The 26,416-nt window shown below is 49.7% G+C and overlaps 1 protein-coding gene across 1 annotated transcript; it reads right to left on the bottom strand.

The window, feature by feature from the left end:
* Window positions 1–1,600: 1,600 nt before the first annotated feature.
* Spocd1 (SPOC domain containing 1) lies at window positions 1,601–25,996 on the bottom strand. The gene is made up of 13 exons (XM_055611358.1): window positions 25,877–25,996; window positions 10,419–10,568; window positions 9,887–9,944; window positions 9,581–9,659; window positions 8,745–8,904; window positions 8,516–8,632; window positions 6,820–6,945; window positions 4,944–5,127; window positions 4,643–4,793; window positions 4,192–4,327; window positions 3,686–3,775; window positions 3,085–3,271; window positions 1,601–2,352 (listed from the first exon to the last, which is right to left on the bottom strand). The coding sequence occupies exons 1-13, from the start codon at window positions 25,898–25,900 to the stop codon at window positions 1,712–1,714; spliced, it is 2,103 nt and encodes a 700-aa protein (XP_055467333.1). The 5' UTR covers window positions 25,901–25,996; the 3' UTR covers window positions 1,601–1,711.
* Window positions 25,997–26,416: the final 420 nt, after the last annotated feature.

Below are 26,416 nucleotides of genomic sequence, written 5' to 3'. Positions count from 1 at the left end.
AGTCAGTCTCCAGACACAAAGCTGCCGGGAGAAGCTCACTCCAGATCCAAGGCGAGGCAACCTTTATACCAACCTCACCCAGACCCCAACGTCTTCTCAGGCCTAGACCCTGGCTGTCTCCTGCAGTTGGCAGGACCTTCGGAAATCATCCACCTTCAACAGAGAAACACATCCCCTCCCCAACACACACACAAACCCTCGATCACAAGCATGTATTGAGAGACCCTCACAAAAACACAGGGACACAGACTCCTAGGGAACATTGTGTCCTGTGCTACCCACCGACCCAACCAAAAGAAAATAAATTTGACTTCAGACATAAAAAAAAGCACTCCTACAGCTGGAGAGAAGGCCCAGTGGCTAAGCGCCTGTTAGCACCAGCGTTAGAGCAAGGGGAATAGCAACTAGCTCATTTGCGAAGATTACTGGCTAGTCTGACAGCTTCGCCAAAACGGTCAATGTCTGCTTCCATGAGAGATCCTGTCTTAAAGCAGTAAAGCGAATGGTAAAAAGAGGAAGATGCCGAAGCTCCGCTCTGACCTCCGAGGCTCACGGGTGCGCGTGCACATCCTAACAACGAGTGGTGAGCTTTCCTAAACAGCTTTCCCTGCTGTGCCCTTCGGGTGTGTCTTCTCTCCCTCCACTGATACTTCCCTATTGATTCAGACTTTTTTTTTTTTTGAGACAGTGTATTAGTCAGGGTTCTCTAGAAGAACAGAACTTAAAGCATATATATATATATATATATATTACAAATATGTATACATATATACATATAATATATACATATACATAAGTTCTGTCTCTCTCTATATATAGATATATGCTGGCTTTCAGGCTGTGTTCCAAGTAGTCTAACAATGGCTGTATATCAATGTAAACCCCAAGAACACTGTAGTTGCTCAGTCCACAAGGCTGTATGTCTCAGCCGGTCTTCAGTATACACCAGAAAGTCCCTAAGAAATAAGCTTTAATGCCAGGGAAGGAGTGGACTTACTAGACAGCAAACAGGCAAAAAAGAGAGAGCCAGCGTCCTTCTTCCATGTTTTTATATAGGCTGCCAGCAGAAGGTGTGGCCCAGATTAGAGGTGGTTCTTCCCACCTCAGAAGATCTGCATTAAAGACCTCAAAGACCCACTTTAGAGGTAGGTCTTCCCGCTTCAAATGATTTAAAGAAAAAAAAAAATCCCTCAAGGGTGTGCGTACCTAGCCATTTAGATTTTAGTTAATTCCAGATGCAGTCAAGTTGACATGAGGAATAGCCACCATGGACAGGGTTTCACTGTGTGACACTGGCTGGTCTGGAACTCCATATGTAGAACAGTTTGGACTCAAATTCAAGAGACCTACCTGCCCCTGCCTCGTGAGTGCTGGGATTAGAGGTGTGCGTGTCCACCCTCGCCTCACAGAGTATTCTTTAAATGCCTCCAGAAGCCACATGGCAAGGGCTTTGTCCTGGGGCAAAGTGATGATTCAAGATTCCCAATCAGCAACTGGGGGTCATGTATTTGTGCACAAAAATTCAAAGACACATCAAACCACACCTGGACGGGACTAGAGACTCCTACACAGCCATCAGATGCAATTCTTACTTTGCCAAGTTTTTCTTGAACCAAAAATCAACATCAAACCGACTGCAGAACAGACACAGACTGGGCAGGTGCGGGAGAGCTGACTTGCCTTTCCTCTGGTTCAACATTGGTTAAGGGAATCAACACTCCTGTTCCAGGGCGTCTGAAGGGTTAGGCCTCTCTGGCAGGGGACAATCAGAGCCACCTCCATCCACAGACCCCAAAGGAGGGTCTGGGACTGGCCCAGGATCTGTAACTGCAGATCCTGCAGAGGATGGGAGGAGTGGCTCCTGGCCAGAGGGCCACAGTGAGGCCTGGAACTGTTGAGTCATAGACACTAAGACCCTGAGGTGCTGGAGTAGGTCTTGGTGCAAACAGGAGGCCCTATGGAGGTGCTGTCCACGGCCACTGCCAGTGAAAATTGGTCCTGCTGGACTGGAGTGCTGGGGGTGGCACCAGCCTGCTTCTGGGAACCACTGTCCCCACCCAGGTTCTTGTCTCCCCCTGCCTCGGGGGAGGCCCTGGGGAGCACAAACACTCCTGGGAGGCGGGTTGCCCTTGGCCAAGCTCTGCTTTGGGGCCTCCTCATGGGGAGATGATCCTTTCAGGGTGGCCTCTGACCTCCTGTCCTCTGGCTGGTAGTGTCTCATCTCCACTTTCTTGCTGAAAGAGACAGTCTTTGGAACCTTCTTCCACACGCGGATGGACATAGCTTCGTCTGGAATCCCATCCTTAGGGAACAGCACAGCCAGCAACAGGCTTGTGTGAGTAGCTTCAAGTCCTGAACAAAGGAGGAGGAAGGGTCCCAAGACCCAAAGGAAGTCAACACGGACTCCCCCGAAAGCTGCAGTGGATCTGCAGGTTTGATCACGAGAGCTTCCTGGCAGTAAGGTGGGGGAAAGACAACAGGCAAGTGGAGCCTGTCTCAGAATGGTTGGTCTAGCCATCAGTGGTCACCTGGCAGAGGGTAGAGCATGGATCGTTTGGCCTCAAGGCTTAGGAAGGTGTATTATCTGTCCTTGAGCCTACCAGAAAGCGAGGCTATGACTTACTGTAGAATGAATGAATGGATGGATGAATGAACGAGGTGACTGTATCATAGAGGGGGACCTTGTGAACAAAGAAAGTGTACCCGGACAAGCTGGCAGCTCTGTCCCTCCAAATGCAAGCTGGGCTTTTGCCCAGAACTGCCTGATGGAGGACATGCCAATCTGCCTACTGGGAACTGTAGCCCAGGAAGATCTTAAGGTTTGTTTTTTGCTTCAGGGCAGGCAGGCACATCCTGCTCTTGAGTCCCAAAAGTCCTTTTCCACAGATGATTTCCTAGGGCCAGGCCTGTGCTAATCCCTGCCCTGGAGCCCAGCCTGGCTAGAGTAGCCGAGGAACACCTACCCCTCCTGTCTGCTACGACTTTTCCAGTGAATTGTCTGGATCTGCCACTGTCCTGCTAACACTTACTTCGATCAAAAGTGGCTGCTCTGTAGTTCTACTTGGGTGTGTAACTGGTTCTCACCTGGGCCCCCCAGAGGGCGCAGTCTGGCAGGCAGAGGCTGGAAGGCCGGTAGGGGCAGCACGACCATCCTCACGGGTTCCACAGACGCCAGGCAGTGGCACTGCTTGTTGTTGAGGTAGGAGTAGAGCAGCCGGCAGTTGTGGATGTCCCGAGACCCGTGGGGACAGAGTCTGACAGCGCAGATGTCCTGGAGGATGCGGAGGAAGTGGCAAGGGGGCAGCCACCCCCTGGGCCTGCAGGTGCACTTGGACTCCCCCGCATTAGTGGTTCTCAGCCTTTCTGATGCTCTGGCCCTTTAATGTGTGTAGCTAATGTGTGGTCCTCGTGCTGTAGTGGACCACAGCCGTAAGATTATTTTCGTTGCTACTTCACAGCTGTAATCTTGCTGTTATGAACCCTAATGTAAATTTCTGATAGCATATCCAATAGGGGATCCCCATGAAAGGGTGATTGGACCCTCAAAGCTGGTGTGGGGTGCGGCCCACAGGTTGAGAACCGGTACTCTAGGAAGAAGCAGGGGAAGGGGAATCTCGCTAAGCTAGATGGGGAGGGAAGGAGCCGAGAAGGAGAGGCAGAAGAGGGTAGTCTAAGGGCAGCTTACCTTTGCCCTGGCTGGGCACACGAGGTCTAGAAGATCCCAGACTTTGTTGGGAGGGAGGCAGCCGGCTGAACGAATGACCTGTGGCAGAGCCTGGGGGCAGCTGACTGGTCAGCACCCGGCTTCCCACCCTCTCACTTCCCACTACCTCAGGCCAAAGCCTGGGGAGAAGAGCAGACAGTGTCTCCAAACTCCCAAGGACTCCCCCAGAGAGTTAGCTCTACCTGCCCCTGGAGACCTACAGCCCATCCTGGCCAAAGTCTTATGGGCACTCACTCATCAGTCATTCAACAATCGCTCCTAAAACCCTCCTGTGAACAGAGAGGCCCCAGGATGCTCTCTCCCTGAGACTCCCTCGCCTTATGCCTTGGGGTAGAGCTATGAGCCTCAGCGTGTCTCAGAACCAGGCTACTCTGCCCTCCTGCTCAGTTAGCATGGGGCTCACTGGTGATTTGTAGAACCAATGGACAAATTACCAATGGGGCTCCTTGAAAGCAGAAGTGGAGTACCTGGACGAGCTGGCAGCTGTGCCCTGAGATCAGCTGTGCCTTGGCCCGGAAATGCTTGATGGAAAACATGTCTAGCGAGCCCTCCCAGGGTGGAGGGCTTAGCAGGGTACCTCTGGGCCCAGGGGGCACCTGGAGCCTAGAAGCAGGGACAGGACAGGGTCATGCAGAGTCATCTATTACATTGTCCCTAGGATCCCCTTTCTCTGCTGAGCCAGTGCTGTGTCTTCACTGCAGAGACCTGAGCACCGATCTAAGCATGGCCTTGAGCGGGAGGGAACCAGGAAGCTGCACGAGTTCCATTTCACAGATGGAAAACAGAGGCACGCCGACACGGGAAGACTTAAGGTGGTAAAGGGAGGAGCTCCTGTGGCGTGTGCACGTTGAAGCTCCAGTTGGCAGCCTCCCCGCCCATGCTTCCCGGTTGCTCACCCTCCTGGCTGCTGCTCCATACCTCTCCTGCGGTTCTTTGGGAGGTGTCTCCCCAGCTTTGAGCATCTCTGGAGAGGACACAAGAGCTGGACTTGGGGCTTTCTGGATGACATTTTCCTCCGTGTCCCTCATGGCCCCGGGGAAGCCTGGCAGTTCAGTTGAGGATTCCCGACCTGCAAAGAGCAGAGGCCAGAGCTGAAATGTGTTCTGCCGAGACAGGAGCCAGCCCACAGGGTTGACGGCCGAGGCTTGAGCCAGCCTCATTCCAAGGTGACCTGCGGCACCGGCAGACCCTTTCTGACACTTTCCAACTGGCTACCCACCCATGCTGTGGCTGCTGCCTGCATCCGGCTCCGGCTGGTTACTGCTGACTTCCTTCCCACCTTCCTTCCCACCCTTGCAGATGGCGCAGTTGGTGTCCCAGAAGTGGTGCTGATGCTGATCTGTGGTGTCCTCCAGGGGCGTCCTCAGAGCCCGTGGGCTGCACTCTCTGGGCATCATGGGTTCCTGGAAAGCACAGGAGCAGGGAGGACTGGATGGCGAGGTGGCCAGGAAGGTCAGGGGCCCTCTATAGGCAGAGAGCCTCAAGAATGTGGTTTATTTTTCTAAATATGTTTTTATATTCCAAAACACTGGGAATCTGTAAAGAAAACTTGGGAAATTAAAAAAATAAATTGCCTTAAAAAAAAAAACAAAACAAAGAAAACACCATTTGTTCAGACAGCTGTTGAGACGCTGGGTTGTTCTTTCACGGTTTCTCTATGCAACGGGTCTGGGGGATCCTCCTATGATGGCTGGGGTCAGATACTCTTTGTATTCTCATTTTTCCCCATTAATTGCACTAGAGACATTTGCCCCCCTCTCTAGACCCCGTGGGCAGACTGTCACCTCTACTGCTAGACATTCGGGTCACTTCCAGTTGTCACTAGCACGAAGCCCCGAAGGCATCTTTGTGCACAGAGTGTTTTCCTAAATTTTGCATCCCCTCCTTAGGTCAAGTCCTCAGAAGCAGGTGACAGAACCCGGGAGAATAAATATTCTAATCACCTTCCCCCTCATAACAGAAATCCCTTGCATGAGGAAGGTTTGAAAAGATAGGTCCTCAGAGCGCTGCCAGGCTCGAATCTCCGCTCCACTCTTGCCCACTACATATAAGCTGAGTCAACGCCTCGGGGTTCAGGCAGTGTCAGTAATTGCCACGTTCAAATGAGGTGCTGTTTGCAAAAGGGGCACAGGGCAGGTACTCAATAGGAGTGAGATTGCTCTTCTCTGTCACCTTCCCCTTCTCCTTTCTTCCCTTCTCCTGACACTTCTTTCTCCATGTCCCTCTCCAACGCTAACATCCAGCCTCTTGAGGGAATGTGGCTCGGCTTAGGCTGGGGAGCAGCTGTGTCCCCCGAGGGCACCTCTCTACACAGGCAGCAAGATTCTTCTTGGCTTGAATAGTGGGGGGTAGGAGGTGGCAGGGACTTTGTCTCGTCACACCCGCTGTCACTTCCCCCAGGGCCTGGCACCCAGGCGAGGCTCAACAAATCTGTACTAAGGGAATGAACGTGAGCTAAGGGATGTGCCTGCCCTCCCCCCATCTTCTGATCAGAACCAGGTGGCAACTGACCCACAGAGACCCCACCCAAGGCAGAGCGGCCTTCTGAGAGCGAAGAATGTGGGGGCAAGGGGAAGGCTGGCCACAGGGCACTGAGCCATGCTGCAGATGAGCCGCTGTCCTAAGCGGGCTGTGAGCAAGATGGAGGCGCTCTGCTGGAGGATGGTACAGGCTGTGCCAGGGGATGAAGCTGACCCCTCAGTGAAAGGCCTAGATACTGGACCTCCTCCAGGTGCAAGGGGAAGGTCAGGAGGGCCTCCGGCAGGACTGCCCAGGGTTGTGGGTGACTCCTTACCTATGACAACACCAAGCAAATAAACCCACTGATAAAACAACTCTCACCTCTAGAAAAGCCACTGCCTGAAGGCAGAATGGCTGGCGCTGGGGTGACTGCAGTGACAAGCTTTAGCATCGTTCATGTAAGTGTTCTGGAGTTAGGCTAAAAGAACTAAAAGCACCAGGCCTACTTGCCACTAGTGAACAGGAAGGGCAGTAGTCCCTGCTAAACCTTGACCATGGGGCTCATGGAGTAGGAAATGGCCACAGTTAGCAGGACGAGGAGTCGGTACCTGTGCCTAAGCCAGGTCACCCCTTACCATTAGGTCCTCCAGGGTCAGCATCTGGTCTGAGTCCCGAGGGATCTCAATTTCACCCTTGTGAGTCAGCTTGGAGGCAGGGAGTCGGTACAGCTCCTTCTGGTGTTGCTCAATGATATCCAGGCCCTGCAGAGGCGAAGCCAAACCTGTCAGGGGCCTCTGGCAACAGAGCACCGGTCACTCGCTTCCCTCCTTCCAGGCTTCTCCCTCGGGGCCTCCTCTCATTTCCCAGCCTCTCTCTCTCTGCTCACCTAGAAAGCCAGCCCCCTCAACCCTACCCCTCCAGCTTCCATGCAAGTCCTGCCTCCTCTAAGAAACGCTCCTGGACTTGGCCTTCACCCAAGTCCATTATGCCCCTGACCACCCCACCCCGCCCTGCCCCAGGGAGGCTGTGGTGTCTGCAACAAGTATGCAAGCTGAGTCCCAGACAGGCCATTAATAAAGATTTAAGGATTAGTGTGACTTTGGGCCATCACTTAGTTGCCCTAAGCCTGTTTATCTATTCTCTGGGGATTAAGAGCACGATATTAATAAACACACACAGAGGGCGCAGCCTCGCTCCGGGCTCATCGCGGCCACTAGCTAGCTGTCTTTCTCTTTGTTGATCAACGTCACCTGACCTGGAAGCCTGTCTCTCCTTTCTGATGGTGCAGGAGGAGAGGGGTCCTGTACCCCCACCCCCAGACAGGCGGACTCCATGATGAGGGCGTGGACACTGGGCTCACACTCGGTTCAGGCCCCGTGTTCATTTACCTTGACATCCTTGCTTGTACAAATGTGGGTATACACAGTGGACGGCTGGGTGCGTGTGCTCGTGCGTACAAACGCACGTGGGAGCCACAGATGAATCTTCAGGGTCCTTCCTCAGGAGCCACCCACCGTACTTTCTGAGACAAGGTCTTACACCAAGCTAGGCTTGCCTATCTCCACCTCCCAGCCAACACTGGGATTGCAAATGCACGCCATCTTGCCAGACTTTTTACATGGATACTGGAGCTCGAACTCGGGGTGTCACACTTGTGCGGCAAGCGCTCTACCAGCTGAGCTCCCTTCCCAGCCCCCACCCGGGAATTCTTAACGGCTGTTGCACAGAGACTGCGCTGACCCCTACACTACACAGCCGCTCCCATCCTGTGACACTTGCCGGGCCTGGAGCAAACACTTAGCTGAGTAGATGGACCCACCGGTTGGACTTGGGTCCTTAGCTCTCCCGGCATCTTAGCACCCTCTCCACTTCAGCCCTGGACCAATCCCATCTGCCTCTGGTCACTAAGCTTTACGCCAGCCTTCCCAGAAGCCACCCCAATGATGTGCCTTCTCTGTTCCCAAGAGCTCCACGCAGGGCAAAGCCCTCGGGCAGGGCAAGGAGGACTTGACTGAAGAGGGTGGAACTGTGGGGTCCCTTTTCCAAACCCGAGGTTGCGAAGAGCACTGGGGCCTTGCTTGTGGAAACCCCTCCACTCATATTAGGCCCAGCTCCACAGAGAAACAAAAAGCAGAGTGTGGCCTCTTCTCCCTTTGTCCTGGAAAACTCCCCGGCTTGCTTTCTGTTTTCTCCAGCTCCTCGTCAGTCCTGACTGTCCATCTGTACTGCTTCCTCTGTTCCCCTCCTCCATTGCAGGACCTTCCCACACACACACACAACACACGCACACACATGCCCTCTGACCTCTTGTGACCCGTCTACGCAGCTCACCCTTTTCTCCTCCTGGTCCCGCCAGCGGGACAGCTCCTTGGGGGCCAGCTGGATTGAGCTCATCTGTACCAGGTCATGGGGGGTGACATCACAGTGAGCCACTTTGAGAAACAGGTCCTGTGGGGAGAGAGAATGCACCTTTCCACCCTGACAGCGCCCACTCCGATGTACTGTCGGCTCCTATTGTCCCTAAGGGAGGGCTGGGCAGGCTGAACCTTCCCCTGCTCACGGAGTTTCGGGGATCTCTCAGGTTGAAGAGGAGGCTGCGGTACTTGGTCTTGTAGCGGATGTTGGTGTCTTGGGTGAGGTGGAAGAGGGCTGCCTCGATGCCCTCTGCAATCCCCGCTACGTCTTCTTCTCTCAGCAGCAGGCCGGGAAGCTCCTGGACACTGTGGGGACAAGCAAGGCCTGAGCGGGAACTGTCCACACCCTCAGCCCCACAGGGAGATGCAGGGGTAGGGGACAGGGACTGGGCTCCCTCCTTTCTGTTATGGGTGTCTCCCCAGGGACCTGTTGAGTCCCACCCCAACTCTGTGAGGAAGAAATGGTATGTCCATTTACCTAGGGAGAGCTCTCACAAGAGTTCAGGGCTCACCCCAAGGCCACACAGTGGACCAGCGGCAATGCACATGTCGAAGCCAGGCTGCTTGGTCCTGCTAAAGGAACCGGCTCTGTGTGGACAGGGCCAGGCCAGAGGAGAGCACCAAGCTGGAGTGGGGTTGGTCAGCCAAGGGAGGGGCACACGTAACCCTCATCTGCGACTGACATGCTGTGCGGCCTTTGCCAGCTCCTGCCTTCTCTGAGCTTGGTCTCACCATCTGTGAGAACCCTGGGCTCAGACCTCTGGGAACTCGCAGCCCAGACTCTCACTGCAATGGAAACCGTGTATTACCCAGGTTCCCGTTTCTGCTTGACACTGGCTGTGTGGGCCAGTGACCACCCCAACAGCAAGTAGGTTTGGGGACACACTCACAGACTCACTCACACGCACTCAAACGTGGCCTGGCCGGAAGCCACACAGGAGAGCCTGTCAGCACAGCTGGGAGGCAGGGAGCAGGGCCTTACCGAGTCCACAGCACCTCCTGCATGGCACGGACCACGGTGGATCGCACTTCAACACCCAGAGGCAGCGCTTCCTGTTCACCTGGGGCAGAGGAAATGTCCCATGCCTTCCCAGGGGACGTCAAGGGGCCCAGCGGGGGGCGGGGGGGAAGGGGAGCAGGGGGCAGATTCAAGAGGGTTTGGCTCCCCACTCAAGGACCTAGGAGCCCGGTTCCTTTGGAGGAGAACTTCGGACTGATGGGAAGTGAAGGATCCTAGCAGGAGCCAAGCTCTGGTTGAGAATCCTCCCCTGGCCCTGTGGATCATCACCTGGGTCCTGTGCCCTCTGCTGAAGAGGCTCCACAGTCTCAGCTGCTGGAGGGTCACACTGCAGAGAGAGACGAGCATGGCAGAGAGGCCCACTCCAGCCAAGGCCGCCTTGTGCCGGGGTGGGGGCGGGGTGGGAGATGAGGGTCCTGTTTACCTATGGCCACTCAGCCCCTATGGAGAGGTCCCTAAGGAGCTTGGGAGAAAAGCTGTCTAAAAGCACACCGGGTCCCATTCCAACGGATGGCTGGGAACCTGGTATGTCGGGATAGTGGGTCAGCTGGGGTCACAGTAGAGAAAGCCAATCACAAAGGAGGAAGAGCATCCCCCCCACATCCCAAAACTCCCAAACCTAGTAGAAAGAGCATCCACAGAGCCCAGGAGAGCAGCCAAGTGAGGCCAACCTACCTCTGAACGCTGGTCTGTGTGACCTTGGCCACGTCACCCCACCCTGGGCCTCAGTGACACCAGGTGGAAGGAACCCAGGGAGGTGAGATTGATCGCTAGCCCCCAGGCAAGGAAGCTGGTTTTGTACCTGAAAACTGGCAGGGTGAGGCGTCGTGAGCCTTTTTCTCTTCCTCCCGGCTGGGCTGACCTCTGCCCAGTCCTCCAGAGCTTCCATCTGTCCCCCTGGCTGGCTGCTGCTGATGGCTCCGAGGAGCTGGATCACCGGCCCAGACCAGACCTGCAGGGAGAGAGCACGGCCCTGCCTTGGCTTCAATCGTTGACTGTCTCCGGCCTCCAGCAGCCAGCCACCTCCCTTGAGACAGGGTTAGGACACAGCCCAGTGTCCATAAAGGCCTGGCACACAGTAGGGCTCACTAAGTGTCGCTGCCTGGCCAGCCTCTGTCCCAGGAACAAAGCCACCTGTCTTTGTGCTCACCCTCTCACTTCCCCTCTGACATTCCTCCCCCTTCCCCCATCCCCACCAGTCAAACAGGCTCTACACTACGACCCTTGTCACCCTCCTCTTCACCATCCACCAGGAAGAACACAGCTGTCCTGACTCTACCCCCTTCCGCTCAAAAATCTCTCATGCCTCTTTCGGGGACTCTGTAAAGCTATAGGTACAATCACTCAAGAGGGAAATTTCTTCCTGGCTATTTCAGAGTGATGAGTCATTTGAATGTTTCTAACTTAGTGCTCCCTTTTTACCGCTGCTACAAAAGAGACTCAATGCTCCCTCGGACCCTAGAAGCTGTGGCTTTTCAGGATCGGCAGACAGAGGGTGAGGGGCTGTTGTACATGACGCTCAATTCCTCCTCCTTTTCTTGGCTCCTTTGGGCTTTTCTCTCTTTTTTTCTAAACTGCTCTTTAATTCTTTTTAATATGTTGCAAGTCACAGGAACTGTGTTGGAAGCCTGTGTGCGTGTATGCGTGCATGACATGCGTGCGTGTGTTCGTGCATGCGTGCGTGCATGCGTGTGCGTGTGCGTGTGTGTGTGTGTGCGCGTGCAGGGGGAAGTTGGGCTGCAAGGTTTGACAGGAACTAAAGTTCCTCTCAAAGCTTAGTGATACTAAGCTTCAGCATCACTAAGGAGGTGGGGGGGGGCAGGAGAGAGGGAACCTCTGCTGACAGGGACGAGCGAGCGTCCCAGAGCAAAGGAGGACGAGGAGCAGTGACAGAGAAGGGACACCTACGTAGCACACGAGCTTCACCCCACAGGGCACTCTCACCTCCTCCTTAGAGAAAAAAAAAAAAAAAAAGAGGGTACAGAGATTAGAATCCAGGAGACCCTATAACCCAGTCCAGAGAAATCACAAGAACGGGGTGCTCATGGGGCTGGCCCTGGTAATACGACCCTGGACACAATCCAGTGTCTGCTAACGGGGCACTGTTAACACACTGTAGCATCTCCAGACCATGAATCCCATGTGGTTGTTAAACAGGGGAGGGAGTCAGTAAGAATTGACCCTCTCTCCTGGGGCCCGGAGGGCACACACCCTGCATGAACTCACTGCCGTCCCAGAACCGGGGAGCCGTACTCTGTGCTACCACCTCACAGATGAGGAAGCCGAGGCTTCAACCGGCTATAAAAGGGCCTAAGCTACGGAGCTGAGCAGCTAATGTTGGAACTCAGTTCTCTCTGATTCCACAGCCCCAGACATGCGGGGCTACACGAGCCATGGAAGATTCATGGACCGATGTCATGATGTGTTATTGGGAGAAAAGGGGGAAAAATAGGTTAGAAAACAGTGTCTGTTGCATAAGCCCATTTATGTAAATATATATTTATAGATGCAAAATAGATGTTATCTCTGGGGAATGAACTCCAGGGAGACTTTCATTTTCTACACGTGTACACTTGGGAATTGATGTTATTCAAAATGAGCACGTATTTCTTTCATAACCAGAAACATATTTTTTATTAAAAAGTGAATGCAGAACAATATATGTAGCACGCTACCGTTTGTGTTACAGAGAGAATGAATTTTTAAATATGTATTTGCTTGACTACACATAAAATATATTTGGAAGTCTTTACAGATCCCTAAGTGCTGGCTGCCGGCAGGGAAGGCCCCGGGCCCTGAGTGCTGGGAGGGAGACTCCACACTTAGTTTCTTTTTCAAACTGTGGGATGAATCAGCCTTTCAAAAATGGTAATTGAGAACAAGAGAGAAAGGAAGAAAACGGGACACGGAGGCGGGAAAGCGGGAGAGGCATTAAGAGCAGCCTGTCCTTTGCAGTTGAAAGCCTTCTGGCTGGCTCTGGATTCAGGGGTCCTTCCACCGGTCTCACGAGGTTCAGTCTGTCGATGGATGAGACAGAAAGAACAGGATGAATGTATGAAACACTTAAAGGGGGAGATGAGTGGAAGGGAAGAGATGAAAACAATCAGATTCAGTTGGGAACCAAACACAACTTCTGGAAATAAAAACATAATTAAAATTAAAAACTCGGTGTATAGGTTTTAATAGCATATTAGACACAGCTGAAGCCAATTAATGAGCTGGGAGATAGATTTGAAGAAATTATCCAGAATAGTCACAGCACAGAGACTGTGGAGCAAAGTCAAGAAGATGCAAATGATAGGAGTGAGGAGGACTAATTAATCGAACTAATTAGGAGAGAGGGAAGAAAATGTGAAAGCAGCCCTTGAAGGTACACTGCTAAGAATTTCTCCAGAACTGATAAAAGAGAGCAATTCACAGTTTAAAAAAGTTCTGTGGAGTACAAACAGGAAAACTGAAGGAATCTCACACCTACAGACATCAATCCCCAGTAACACGAAAACTCAAAAAACACCAAGAAAAGGGCTGGAGAGGTGACCCAGCAGCCCTCTCAGAGGACCTGAGTGCTGTTCCCAGCACCCAGGCCTAGTGGCTCACAACTGCCTGTAACTCTGGCTCCAGGGAGAGCGAATGTCCCCCAACCGCATGTGTGCACGCGCTATTTAAAGAGGGAAGGAGGCTGGTGAGAGGGCTCTGGGGGGGGGGGGTTGGGAGAACTTGATGCTCTTGCAGAGGACTGGGGTCAGTTCCCAGCACTCACATTAAGGGACTCTCCAGCCATCTGTAACTGGGACTCCAAAGGATCTGGCGCCCGCCACGGGCACCTGCATGCATGGGGCACATACAGGCCCATGGATCTTTAAAAAAAAAAAAAACAAAAACAAAAACAATAAAAACATAATTTTAAAAATCAAAAAGAAAAATAACGGCCAGCAAGAACACTAAAACAGTCTGCTACTGTGGAGAACATTACCAGTGCTCCGAATTCCCTCCACCATCCTCAGGTCGGCACTGATGCTGTCTCATCTGACAGAAGAGGAAACTGAGGCCCAGAGATAGGCTAATTAGCTAGCAAACTGAAGAGATGACATTTAAATCCAGCCTGTCCGAGTCTAGAAGGTGCCACCTTCACCCATCACGCTACGGCATTTACAAAATGACACTGCCTATGACGGGAACAGGCACTTAGCCAAACAGCTGGCTTCCCAGTGTTGATAAGGAAAAGCAGAAGAGGCAGGATATTATTTTCAAGGTACTCAAATAAAGCAATCATCCACAGCCACTGTAGATCAGGGCACAATCTTTTCTGAGAATAGAATGAGAAAAGACGTGGCGGAGAAAAACAGGACTTGCTCTTCTTGATAATTGTATGTTACTCAGCAAACAAAATGTACTCAAGGCAAAATGAACCAAAAAAGACCAAAAAATTTTTAAGTGCTTAAGGACAAACCTGAGTTGGAAGGAAAAACAAATTATCCCACACAGCAAAGATAAGTTGCAATGAGCCAAGAAAAAGAAAAAAAAAAATACCATATTGAACCTAAACATTGTCTAGAATAATAATAATGGTGTGTAATTTGGGGGATTAAAAACATAAGAAGGGACCAATCTACTGGATAACAATAGTACACAAATTGGGAAGAAGCGTGCTTGGAATTAAAACATACCAAGACCCTTGTACCATTCAGGAGAAGAAGTTTCCTTGGGTAAGTGAATTATTCCCATGAGAGCCACTGAAAGGGTACAAGCAGGACATAGTAAGATGGAACAGACTCAGGTAAACCAGCACTTGCAAGAATGCACTCGGGTCTCTGGCGCATGCCTCCAATCTCAGCAGCTGAGGCAGGAGGATCATGCCTTAGATAGGCCAGCTTGGGCTATATAACAAAATCACATCTCAAATGAAAGAAAAAAAAAGTAATAAATAAATGAATTAATATTTAAGACAATTACAAAAATTATCAGGTTTTTATTTTAGTTGTTTATTCACTGATTAGAGAAAAATGCTTATTTGCTCCATTGCAAGAAGTACAGTGGGAAGAAAAAAAAATCCAGCCATGAAATAAAAGAGCTATTTCTATAATATAATGATGAAAAAAGCCACCAGACAACAATGTGCATATGCCAAGCACAACAAAACACCAGAGCAATGTAAACAGCAAATAATAAGAGACTTCGGAGCCAGAATAACATAATACCAAAGACTTCACAACTCAGCAATACAATCGTCTACCACAGAGATACAGCTCGGAACTTATAAGCATCAAATAACATAATCTCAAAAGCTGGAAAGCAAAAGTTGACAGAGCTACAAGAAAAAGGCAAATTCACCGTTACAACAAGCCTGTATCTCTGAATCAAGCTGACAAAGGAACTGGTAGGAACAAAGCAGATTTGACAAAACAAATAAGCAACTGCTTTAACCCACACAGATAACACTGGCCCCTCACATCTACAGAGCACACATTGTTTTCAAGTACACATGTCACATACATGAACATACTGCAGAGCCTGGGCCATAAGCCAAAGTTTAGCAGATCTCAAAAGATAAGTATTATTTATTTAATGTGTGTTTGCCTGCATGTAAGCGGAACATGATTTGTACCTGATGCTTAATGTGACCAGAATCGGGCACTGGCTATCTATTCCTAGAAATACCCCACCCTGCTAAGGATCTTAGTCTTCAGCAGTGACCTTCAGCTGTACTTGGAGATTTTCCTCTCATCCCTAGGATAATTAGGTACTATGTTCTTCTTCTTGTGATAGGACCATGATACCTCACGGAAAATGAAGCACTGTATCACCACATGCAAATCAAGTATCCCTGACCTCCTGACCCTGTTGACTCAAACAGGTTCACCCTCGAAATCCCTCCCACTGCCCAAAGGTTTATAAATCCCTGATTTTGAGGGGTTGGGGATTTGGCTCAGTGGTAGAGTGCTTGCATAGCAAGCACAAGGCCCTGGGTTCGGTCCTCAGCTCTAGGAAAAAAAAAATTGTTCTGATTGAAGTGGTCTGGTAGGTACTAGCCTACCGTTCTGCTTCCTCAGCCTGGCCCTACTCAGTGCTGGATTGTGCCATAAATCCCTGATTTTAAAAATACTGCTGCTGGGGTTTGTGTGCTGTGTGATACCATCAGCCTTCCACCATGGCCGTGATTCATCATTTATCCCCCACTGGGCGATAAATCTCGTGCCCTCTGGCCTGCTGGACCTGGGCCTCACCAGGCCTGGGTCTCCACTGCAAGCTGACCAGACATGGACTTTCGCCTGCACCTCTGCCAAGCTCAGCATAGCAGCTTAATGAAGAGCTGCGTCACTTCCGTATTGCCATAGGCTTTGGAATGCCACAGGAGATCTCATTCTAAAAGAGCTAAACTGTAACACTGTGGAAAACCCTTTTCCACACCCTGGCCTAGCACACTCAGGCCTCACCCTGAAGTGCTCCAGCTGTTCCTGAGAAAAACAAACCCCCATTCTCCATCCAGAAGCCGGTTCCAGGCCCCTGCCAAAATCTCTCTCTCTCTCTCTCTCACAGGCCCCCATGGGATCATACGTTTGAATACTTGGTCCTCAGTTGGTAGAACCATTTGGGAAGGATTAGAAGGTGTGGTCTTGTTAAAGGAGTTGTGTCAGTGGGGGCAGTTTTTAGGTTTTAAAAGACTGGGATTCCTTGTGTAAATCTACCTCTTGGTTGTAAATCAAATTGTGAACTCTCTGTTGTCCTTTTGCTCCATCATAGACAAGATCTTAAGTCTCTGAAACCATAAACCAAATGTTTGTGGTGAGGGGCCAGTATTATCTGTGTGGGTTAAAGCAGCTGGTTATTTCTTTTGTCAAATCTTTTTTATTCCTACCAATTGTTTTGTCAGCTTGATTCAGAGATACGTGCTTGCTGTAATAGTGAATTTGTCTTTTTCTTGTAGTTCTCCTCAACATTTGCTGTAGCTCTGTGGTGGACCTGAGTATCCCTGAGTTGTGCAGTCTTTGGTTTATGTTAGAAAAGAAAAAAAAAAAAATACACACACAATTGCTTTTTATAAGTTGCCTTGACCATTGTGTTCTATCACAACAACAGAAAAGTTAAAAGCACTTTCAGCTCTGGCGGAGGTCCCAGCACCCACATGATGGCTCCCAAGTGTCTGTAACTCCAATTCTAATGTCTGATGCCCTCTTCTGGCTTCTATGGGCATTGCACACACATGCACCTCCATCCATAAAAGCAAAAAACACTCATACAAAATAAATATAAATTCTCAAAAAAAAGAAGATGAGGAAAAGGAGAATAAGGGAAGACAGAGACTCTGATTTCAAATGACTCAAAAACAATTTATAATAAAGTTATAAAAATATTGAGGCTAACGTCTGTGGGTGTTGCAAAAGTGATATTTTTAAGCACATTTGTAGCTTTAAGTGACTTTATCGGGAAACAGGAAATTATGGACTAAGTATCATTTTAAGGTGTTATGAAATAATGTGCTGGAGAAAGACAACATCAGAAACAGAAAACAGATAAACAAAAGCAAACATGAAATCTCTGAAGAAAACAGTTGCCTGGCCAGGCTGACCACAGAAGAGGGAGGAGATACAGCTGGACAGAGCTGGAATGGGTATTTATGAACACACAGCAATAGGCTCACGTGTTTGAATACTTGGTCCCCAACAGCGGAACTGTTTGGGAAGGATTAGAAGGTGTGTTGGCAAGAAGCCATTGTGAAATATTCACATCAATATGGCAGTGAATCTGTAAAGGCAGATAACATGGGCACATAACTATATAATGTAGATACATGCCTACAGAAAATATAACTCAACCAAACTGATTCAAAACATAATTGATACAGTTGAGACGGAGGAGAGGCTGGATTGCCGCTTCCTGAAGCACTGGGCAGGTGCTGTGAAAAATCTGCCCAAGTCATCATCAGTGTTGGTCATGAGTGGTGGAGGTTGTTCTGATCTTCCTACATCATTTATTTTAGGAGGGTGTGCTGTGGCGAAGAAGACAGCGTGTGTGTGTGTGTGTTTATGTGTGTGAGTGTGTGTGTGTTCTCTCCTTCCTCCGTCTAGATGTCAGGGATCAAACTCAAGCCCGTTAGGCTTGGTGCAGGCACCCTGACTTCCTAAGTCACCTCACCGGCCCCATATTCCCTAAATTTGTACTGTAGTACCCCTTCTAAAGTTCATTTTCCTGTCAGCAAAATACTGATGATGGGCAGCCTGATTCCCTCGTTAACAGCTACTGGACTCTGGCTCGCCGCCCTGACCGAACAATCTACCAACAGGTGGTGTAACTGCCTTCCATCAGTACGAGACTACTTCTTGAACAGTTTTTTTTTTTTTATTGGTTCCCCCCCCCCCAGTCTTAATAACTGATTGGTGTTAAGAGGCTCAACCATGAGTGTTCCAAAAAGGAAAATGTTTATGACTGGTCCAAGACAAACATCTGTGATTGGTCCAAGCAGCCTTTCCCAGGCTCTGGAAGCAAGCTACTCAGTCTCAGTGAACTGGCTGGGAACCGCTGTCCTGTGCCGCATCTCTGACATTGCAACATCAGGTCCAATGAAGGCTTCTCTGTCTACCTTTAGACGTGGGTGGAGCCGGTAAGGCAAGGAAGCTGCGGCAGAAACAGCAGAAGGCAGCGATGACAGCAGTCAGCATGGCAGGCCGTGGGAGCAGGCAAGCAGCTGGATGCTGGAACTAGAGCAGCGGCAGCCTGAACAGCTCAAGGGTGGCAGTCGAGGAAACACAGGCAGTGGAAGAAGAGAGACAAGAAAGGGTTAAGAGCTGAGCCTGAAGAAGGATGAAAGACTGTAAAGATGCAGAAGAGTAGCTACAGGCCCTGGCTCCCAGAAGAATTCCATGCCAAGTCAAGCCTTAGGACCCAGGGCCTCAGACTTGGGGCTGAGAGAGCTGACGATTCATGCTGGTGTTGTTAATGTCCAAGGAGTCCCGCCTTCCTAGGCCTACAGAAGGGCTGCAACGCTGGCTGCTGCGAAAGGCTGAGGAATCTCAATAGCTAGGCCTGTCTGGAAGACCTGACCCTGTCTGGAAATTGCAAAGCCATTTGCAAGCAAGGGCTGAGGAATCCCAGCTTCTCAGAGCCATCCACAATCTATAGGACAAGGCGTCTTCATACCCGAGGCCTACAGGAGAACCGCAAGACAAAAGGTGCCTTGCTATGGCTCCCACCTTCCTCCTGTCTCCCTCAGTGCTACGGGCACTTGACACCCCCCACCACGTCTATCTGTGTAGAGAGAAAGAGCAGCCAGATGGCTGAGCCACAACACAGCTACAACTGCAACCAAAAGATACATTCCATCCCCAGGAATTCAGTCCACAGGAGGAAACATCTCTCCTCAAGAAAATACCATTCTAAGGGTTGTTTGTTTCTTTGTTTTAAACCAATGCTCTGTTCCCACAATGTTCAAAACACCAACTAATTCCAACCTCATAGAAATTACCCTAGAAGACAGCACAACCCACAGTTCAGTCACTTCAGGACAGTTAACTCATCAATTGAAATGCAAAAAAAAAATTATAAGAAATTATTAATAAGAACTCAGCAAATGAGACGTGCACACATACACACAGAAACCCACCAGGACATTGTCAAGTCAGGTTTGTTTCAGTATGTCAGGATTGGCTTAACATTTAAAAACTCATTAACTCTACTGCATTAATAAATTAGGGGCTAAAAATCCTATGATTATCTCCCCAAATGCACTGTGCGTTCAGAATAATTAGCAATCCAGGAGCAGAAGAAAGCTGCTCAGCTTGCTAAAAAGCATCAATAAGAAAACACCGCAGACATGAAAGCCTGAACATTTTCATTTAAGACTCAGAGGATGTCAAAGTTCCCTACAGCCAACTTTATCCAGGGTTATATTAACGTAGCAGATAAGGAAGGGGAGAAATGATAAAGAACTGTACAGGAAATAACAAAGGGCTGCAAAGGAAATAACACAACTGCCATTTGTCCGAATGGAACTGTGTCTATAGAACACAGGAACAGCCCAACAGATAAATTATACGAATTAGTAAGAGTTCAGCAAGATTCCTACATACAAAATCAATGAGCAAAAATCAATCTTTTTTTTTTTTTTTTTTAATGCCAGCAACAGCCAACAGCCAGACGTCGAAATTTTTAAAGTTAGCATGTTAGAAAGGCTTCAAACACTCGAGTGCACATGGCGAGACCTCAGATGGGAAAAAACAGACCACCTAGGAAGCTGCATGAGCCCCAGGCAACGGCTACTTCCAATCAAGGCTCTGATTCAAACACCGTCTTGGAGGAAAGCGGAGAGAGGGGGGCTAGTGTGCCTGCAGCCTGATGGTACCAAGGAACACCGGGAGAGTGCACACTTCAGACAGGCCCGTGATGGGTCTCTGGGAGAAAATGAGCTGATGGGGGCGGGGGGAACCACCCTAAATGTGAGCAGCGCCATCCCACTGGCTGGAAGCCTAGATGGAACAAGAGTAAGAGGAAGTTGGAAGTAAGAGTGACCCGTTCCGCTCGCTGTCACTGTGGGCTGCTCTGCCCTACCCTGACCGCCCCCTCCCCCGCCATGGTGGACTAAAATCTATGAAATCCTGCTCCAAGGCAAATCCTCCGTGGGGTGGTTCTTCTCCAGTATTTTTCACAGTGATAGAAAAACACACAGAGACGCCTTTAATCCCAGCACTCAGGGAGGCAAAGGCAGGTGGATGGCTGTGAGTTCGAGGCCAGCCTGGTCTACAGAGCTAGTTCCAGGACAGCCAGCGCTACAGAAAGAAACCCTGTCTCAGAGAAAAAGAAAAAGAAAGATACAAGAACCATGTTTAACTGTGGAACAGGAATGCAATAAGTTATAGAATAAACAACCTCATTTTGTCAGCTTGCTTTTAAAAAAAAAAAAAAACAAAAAACAGTCAAGAGAAAGGGAAAGCTTGTGGATTACAGGAAACTTCTCAACCACTTAGAATGTGCAGACTGGATCCAACATTCAAAGGCAAACTATAAAATTAGATCAGGAGCTGGGCGCAGTGACACACACCTTTATCCTGGCTCTCGGGAGGCAGAGGCAGGTGGGGCATTCGTTTGAGGCCAGCCTGGTCTACACAGGGTGACCCTGTCTCAAAAATAAATAAATACATAAAAGAATTGGGAGCTGGAGGTGTGAATCAGTTGGTAGAATACTTGCCGAGCTCTCACAAGCCCCTGAGTTCAATCCCAGCCCCATAAAATTTGGGTATGGTGACTGACACACACACAATCACAACACTCAGGAGGGAGGAGGATCAGAGCTCAAGGTCAGACTGGGAAATGTGGATCAGTTGTAAGGCTCTTGGCTAGCATGCATGAAGCCCCAGGTTCAATCCCCGGCCCCGAATAAACCAGGCACAGCGATGCATGCCTGTGATCTCATCACTTAGGAGGCTCAGGAGTTCAATGTTATCCTTACCTACATATTGAGTTCAAGGCCAGCCTGGGATGCATACAACTTTGGCTTTTAAAAAAAGATTATTAATTAAATAGAATAAATAAATCTATTGGATGTCCAGTATTGGATGAGGTTTTGGGATTTTTGTTTGGTTTTGGTGGTTAGTTTTTGTTGTTGTTGTTTTTGGTTGTTTTTTTTTGTTTGTTTGTTTTTGTTTTTGTTTTTTTTTTTTTTCCAATACAGGGTTTCTCTGTGTATGTCTAGCTGTTCTAGAACTAGCTCTGTAGACCAGGCTGGCCTCAAACTCACAGAAATCCACCTGCCTCTGCCTCCCGAGTGCTAGGATTAAAGATATGTACCACCACCATCTGGCTTCAATGATTATTTAGTTGTTAATACCATTAAGGAACTGTTGCCAGCTTGAAGGGAGGGTGACACTTGGTGGCTAGAGTTAGATGAGCGCACAAAAGACTTCATAGTAGGAGTCAGATATTGTTTCTGTAAGGAGCTACAGGGAAAATACAGCCAGAGACACAGACTGTCTCCCTGACCAAACTCTATCCAGGTTCCTTCAAGGGCTCTTCTCACCCGGCTCTCAAACTTATGTCTATAAGGACTTAAAAGCTCAAGATCACACCCCCAAGATGACTCTAGACTTAAATCAGCTGCCTGAGAAAGCCCAGGGCAAATCTACTGCACGTCCCTGCCAATATCTGCAGACAGGGCCTGTCTTGCACACTTCATATTTGTCACCTAAAAGAAAAATTATTCTGCTGACAGTTATACCAATCAAACCTTTGGGATTTTCACTTCCCTGATCAAGTCCCTGCCTGCCCCATCCCTACTCCTCATTCTTTAGAATGCACAATTGTTTCTGTACTGAAAGGAACTGAGAGGGTCCAGCAGTGGAGGTGCAGGCCTTGAATTCCAGTACTCTGGAGACAGAAGCAGGTGGATCTCTGAATTCGAAGCCAGCCTGGTTTACAGATCAAGTTCTAGGGCAGCCAGGGCTACACAGAGAAGCCCTGTGTAAAATGAAAGGGATGGAGGGGGAGAGGGAAATGAAGAGAGAGGGGTAGATTTTACTCAGAGATTTTTACTGGGACAATTTTACAGAGACAGGTTGCAGACAAGCTCTCTCTGTCTCAGATGAAGACAGAATGAGCGAGAGAATAAGGAGCCAGAAAATTAAAACATATTGCCAGAGTTTTAGTTTGAGGCCCAGGCAGAGCAATTCAGTCAGAAGCCAAAAGAAGCTAGTTTGAATCAATCAGCTTAGAGAAAAGTTTGGGCCAGAGCAGCTGAGTTAAATGAGCCATCAAGAGCTTTAGAGACAGGGCTGGAGAAATGGCTCAGAGGTTAAGAGCACTGGCTGTATTTCTTAGAGCATCTGGGGGGTCCCGTGTTCAATTCCCAGCAACCACATGGTGGCTTATAAATATCAGTTCCCTCTTCTGGCCTACATGTTTGCAGGTAGAACACCGTGTACATAGTTAATGAATCTTTTTTTTTTTTTTTTTTAAAAAAAAAAAAAGAGTTCAGAAAGAGCTAGAAAGGCTTGGGAATGACTCTCTTCTCATCCCCTCATCTTATATATTGACAGGAAAGAAAGCAAAATGTGGTTACCAGGGTTGGGACAGGAAATACTGCCTGATAGGTGGAGAGATTCAATTTCAGGGTGCACATGAGTGATTGAGTGTGTGTGTGTGTGTGTGTGTGTGTGTGTGTGTGTGTGTGTGTAGAGCTCCTGACAAAGGGTAGAGCTTATGGCTAGCCACCTATATATAGGTACTGAATACCACTGACCTATACACCTAAAAACTTCTTTAGACCCCAATTTTACGTTGTGTGTATTTACACAATAAATTTTTTTAGAAATTCTTTCACCAACAGATTCTGTAAGATAAGCAAAAGTATGGCTTGGTGGTTAAGGGCGCTTGCTCCTCTTGTAGAGGACCTGAGTTCAGTTCCCAGCACCCACAGGAGACACAGTCTCCTGTAACTCCAGCTCCTGGAGATATGTTCCCCTCTTCTGGCCTCAGACAGCACCCACTCTCATGTGCACAAATCCACACACAGATGCACAAATATCCACAAAATAACAAATAAAATCTTTCTCTTTAAGTGAAATCATGAGATTTCACTCTGGGAGAATATATGCGTAAAACACAACTCAAAAGGAACAGCAAACAGAATATGTAAAGAATTCCTACAAGGATTCGTAATTAGTTAACTAACACCAAAAATTACTTTCCAGAGTTTTAACAGGGATGACTAACACAGATTTCTTGTACTAGGGAATTAACATGAAGACAAAATCAAGACCACAGAGTTGGGCTCTCTTATCTCTGCTTTGGCAAAAACCAAAGGCCGATAGCATCAAGTGCCAGGAAAGATGTGAAGTGACGGCAACACGTCAATCCCGCCACTTCAGTCATCCACAGTCGGGCACCACCCTGCGCACACCTGGCCCCGGTCACCTCGGGAGTATAGGCACTGAATCTATAATTTAGAAATCTATCTCTGGAGGTTGAGCACTGTGAAATATTCTTGATCAAATATGTCAGAAGAACAAATGCTGAACTGTTCACAGCATATCCATGTGCAATAACAAAAACCCTACAAAGTCCCAAATGCCATAAATATAACCGTAGCACATCTGTGCAGCGGGTACCTGCTGCCAGCATTTAGCATCTGTGCAATTGTGAGAAAGTTACTCGGTCTTTCTGTGCCTCAGTTTTTCTGTCAGCAAAATGAGGATAATGCCGGCATCTACCTCGGAGTGTTGATGCAAGGACTGTGACCTCAAGAACGATTATCATCGGCACCTGAGACCAGTCAAGCTCTCCCTCTACCAACACAGATGCTCTAGGCTCCTCCCTCAGAAGGAAGGTCTCCCTCCTGACATACACCGCTTCATGTTCTCCAACCAATGCGGCCTCCGCTGATCGCTTCTCGTGTCTACCGACCATTCCTACCATTCCACCCCTACGACACTCCCAGCTGCCCCAGCTCCTGTCATATTCCTCCGACCGCCTCTGCCTGCTGAGCATCTACTTCCCTTGTCCAGACCCACCCAGCTCAGACAGCCCAGCCCTCTGCCCCACTCCACCACGTGGGCATCTATAGTGAACCTCAACTTTCTGATTACCCTGACTGCGCCCTTCTAAACTGCAAGATCCAGGTAGGAATGCCACCACCACCACCACCACGCTCCAGGCTAACCAGCCCGTGAATTACGATAAAGTCCCTTACACATCCGAAGCCTTTATCCAGGCCTCTGGCAGCCTCTGCGCTTGCGCAGGCCTGAATACAAATCCTAGCTCCACCCTTTCTGGCCCTGTGACCTTGAGTGAGTCTGGGAGCCAGTTTTCTTGTACCAGTTGAGCAGGGATATTAACGTTGACGCTCTTGTGGGGATTAAATGAGATGATGATGATGTGTGAAACTCCTGATAGAGAAAAATGAAAAAAAAAGAAAAAAAAAAAAAAAGGAGCTGGGGGTTGAGGTGTGGCTTAGCTAGTAGAGCTTTCAGTCTCCAGCCCCTCACAAACCAGACGTGGTAGCACATGCCAGCAGTCTTAGCACGTGGGGAGGACCGAAAGTGCCTAGTCGTCCTTGGCTCCACAGGGACCCCGAGGCCAGCCTAGGATACACGAGACCCTGTATCACAAAACACAAAGCTGAGCCGAGGAGGGGAGAAAGAAATTGGTTGGTTTCAGTGCTGGGAGTCAAACCCAGGGCCTTGTGCATGCTAGACAAGCACTCTACCCCTGAGCTACACTCTCCAGACAAAAGAGCTCTTCTTAGGCCACCCAGTGGGCACACCCCCTCCTTCCTGCCTGGCTCCTTACATGTGGCAGCTTCCGACCGCACCTTGGTCCAGGGTGTCGGGTCAGGCCAGGGGAGCTATGAGGCCATCCCAAGGGATGGAGGTTAGGGGGCGGAGCCGCCCTAACCCCATACCCCCTTCTTCCCCATCTCCAGAGCAGCTCCTGACCTCTCTGGATACTGCAGAGCTCAAGACAGAGAGGGAGAAAGCATCTTGACACCGTCCTCCCTGTCCCACCCCTCTCCAAGGGTCTCAGTCTCAAGGCAGAGTACAATACGGCCAAGCTCTCTTGCCAGAGCTCGCTGGTCCTCCGGCTCTCTATTTCAAAGAGGAGACAATTACAACTCCGAGAGAAAAAGCTCTGCCTGAAGTCTCTGTGTACTCAGAGCCTGACCTTGAACTCCTCAGTCTGGCCCTGCCTGCACCCAGCCAGCCTCCAGGAAAAAGTTCTCCCCTGCCTTCCCCCCACCCCCAGGGGCTCTGGTAGATGACTAGCTGGGCGCTGTGCTCATGCTTATCGACACCCCACTCAGCCTTGTCCTCAACCACCCACCGCCCGTCCCCGTCACAACGCAGCCCCAATTCTTCTCCTGCAGCTGGCACCAGTTTCCATGGAAACGGGTTGTTTGGGCAGCTGTGGATGATAGGCTGAGCTGCGGTATCAAGGATGGTGCTTGGAGTTATCACGCAGCCGTGGGCTGCATCCAGCCAAGCGAGGCAGGAAACCTGGTGACGCCACCGCACTCACTCCGACAAGCCCCCTGACAACACTGCGGCCCCAGGAATCCCAAACCTGGCGTCCAATCCCAGCAAGTTGTCTGAAGTGGGGAGAGAAGCCAGCTTTGCCAGAAACCTCACCCCAGCCTCCTCTACAAGTACAACCAAGCTGTGTATTTCAGGGACATTCCGGAGCAGCTTCCTTGTCATGGGCATAGAGTTAAATGCCAAACGTGTCATCACACTGACTCCCCACCACCCATCCCACAAGATAAGTGTCATCGATACCCACGTGCTCTGCATCAAAGAATGCCATCCTGGAAGGTGAAGGCGCTCGCTTGGGTCATCAGGCAAAGCAAGGCTGAGTGGCAGCTCTCAGTACCCTCCCGGGGCTGGAAATGAGAAAAGGAAGTCCCTGCCCCTTCTCCCCTCTCAGTGCCCACGGCCGTGACAAATACAGCTACAGACAGCTCTGACGCAGAGCCGGGAAAGGCACAACTTCTGCAGGACAATGTGCACCAACCCGGAAAGACCTTCAAATGGTACAGGGCCTGAAGCACTGAGAAGCTGGCACCGGCCGGCGCAGCCTGAGAGCCCTATTCACGAACGAGAAGGTCCAAACCAGATGTTCCGGTCTACACAGACTCTCATGAAGAGGAACCTGAAGGGCACAAGCCTCACACAGTTGTGACTTCCCAACGAATGGCTGTCTCAAAAGCATTCAAACAAACTTCTTTACTAAAAAAAAAAAAAAAAAATAGAAATTTTTGTGGAGCTGGTGCAGCGGCACACGCCTATAATCCCAGCACTTGGGAGGTGGATCTCTGTTGTG

The sequence above is a fragment of the Psammomys obesus genome, unplaced genomic scaffold (assembly GCF_907164565.1).
Source record: "Psammomys obesus unplaced genomic scaffold, mPsaObe1.curated_primary_1811, whole genome shotgun sequence".
In the NCBI taxonomy this organism is placed as follows: domain Eukaryota; kingdom Metazoa; phylum Chordata; class Mammalia; order Rodentia; family Muridae; genus Psammomys; species Psammomys obesus.
This window is presented reverse-complemented; position numbering and strand designations above follow the sequence as displayed.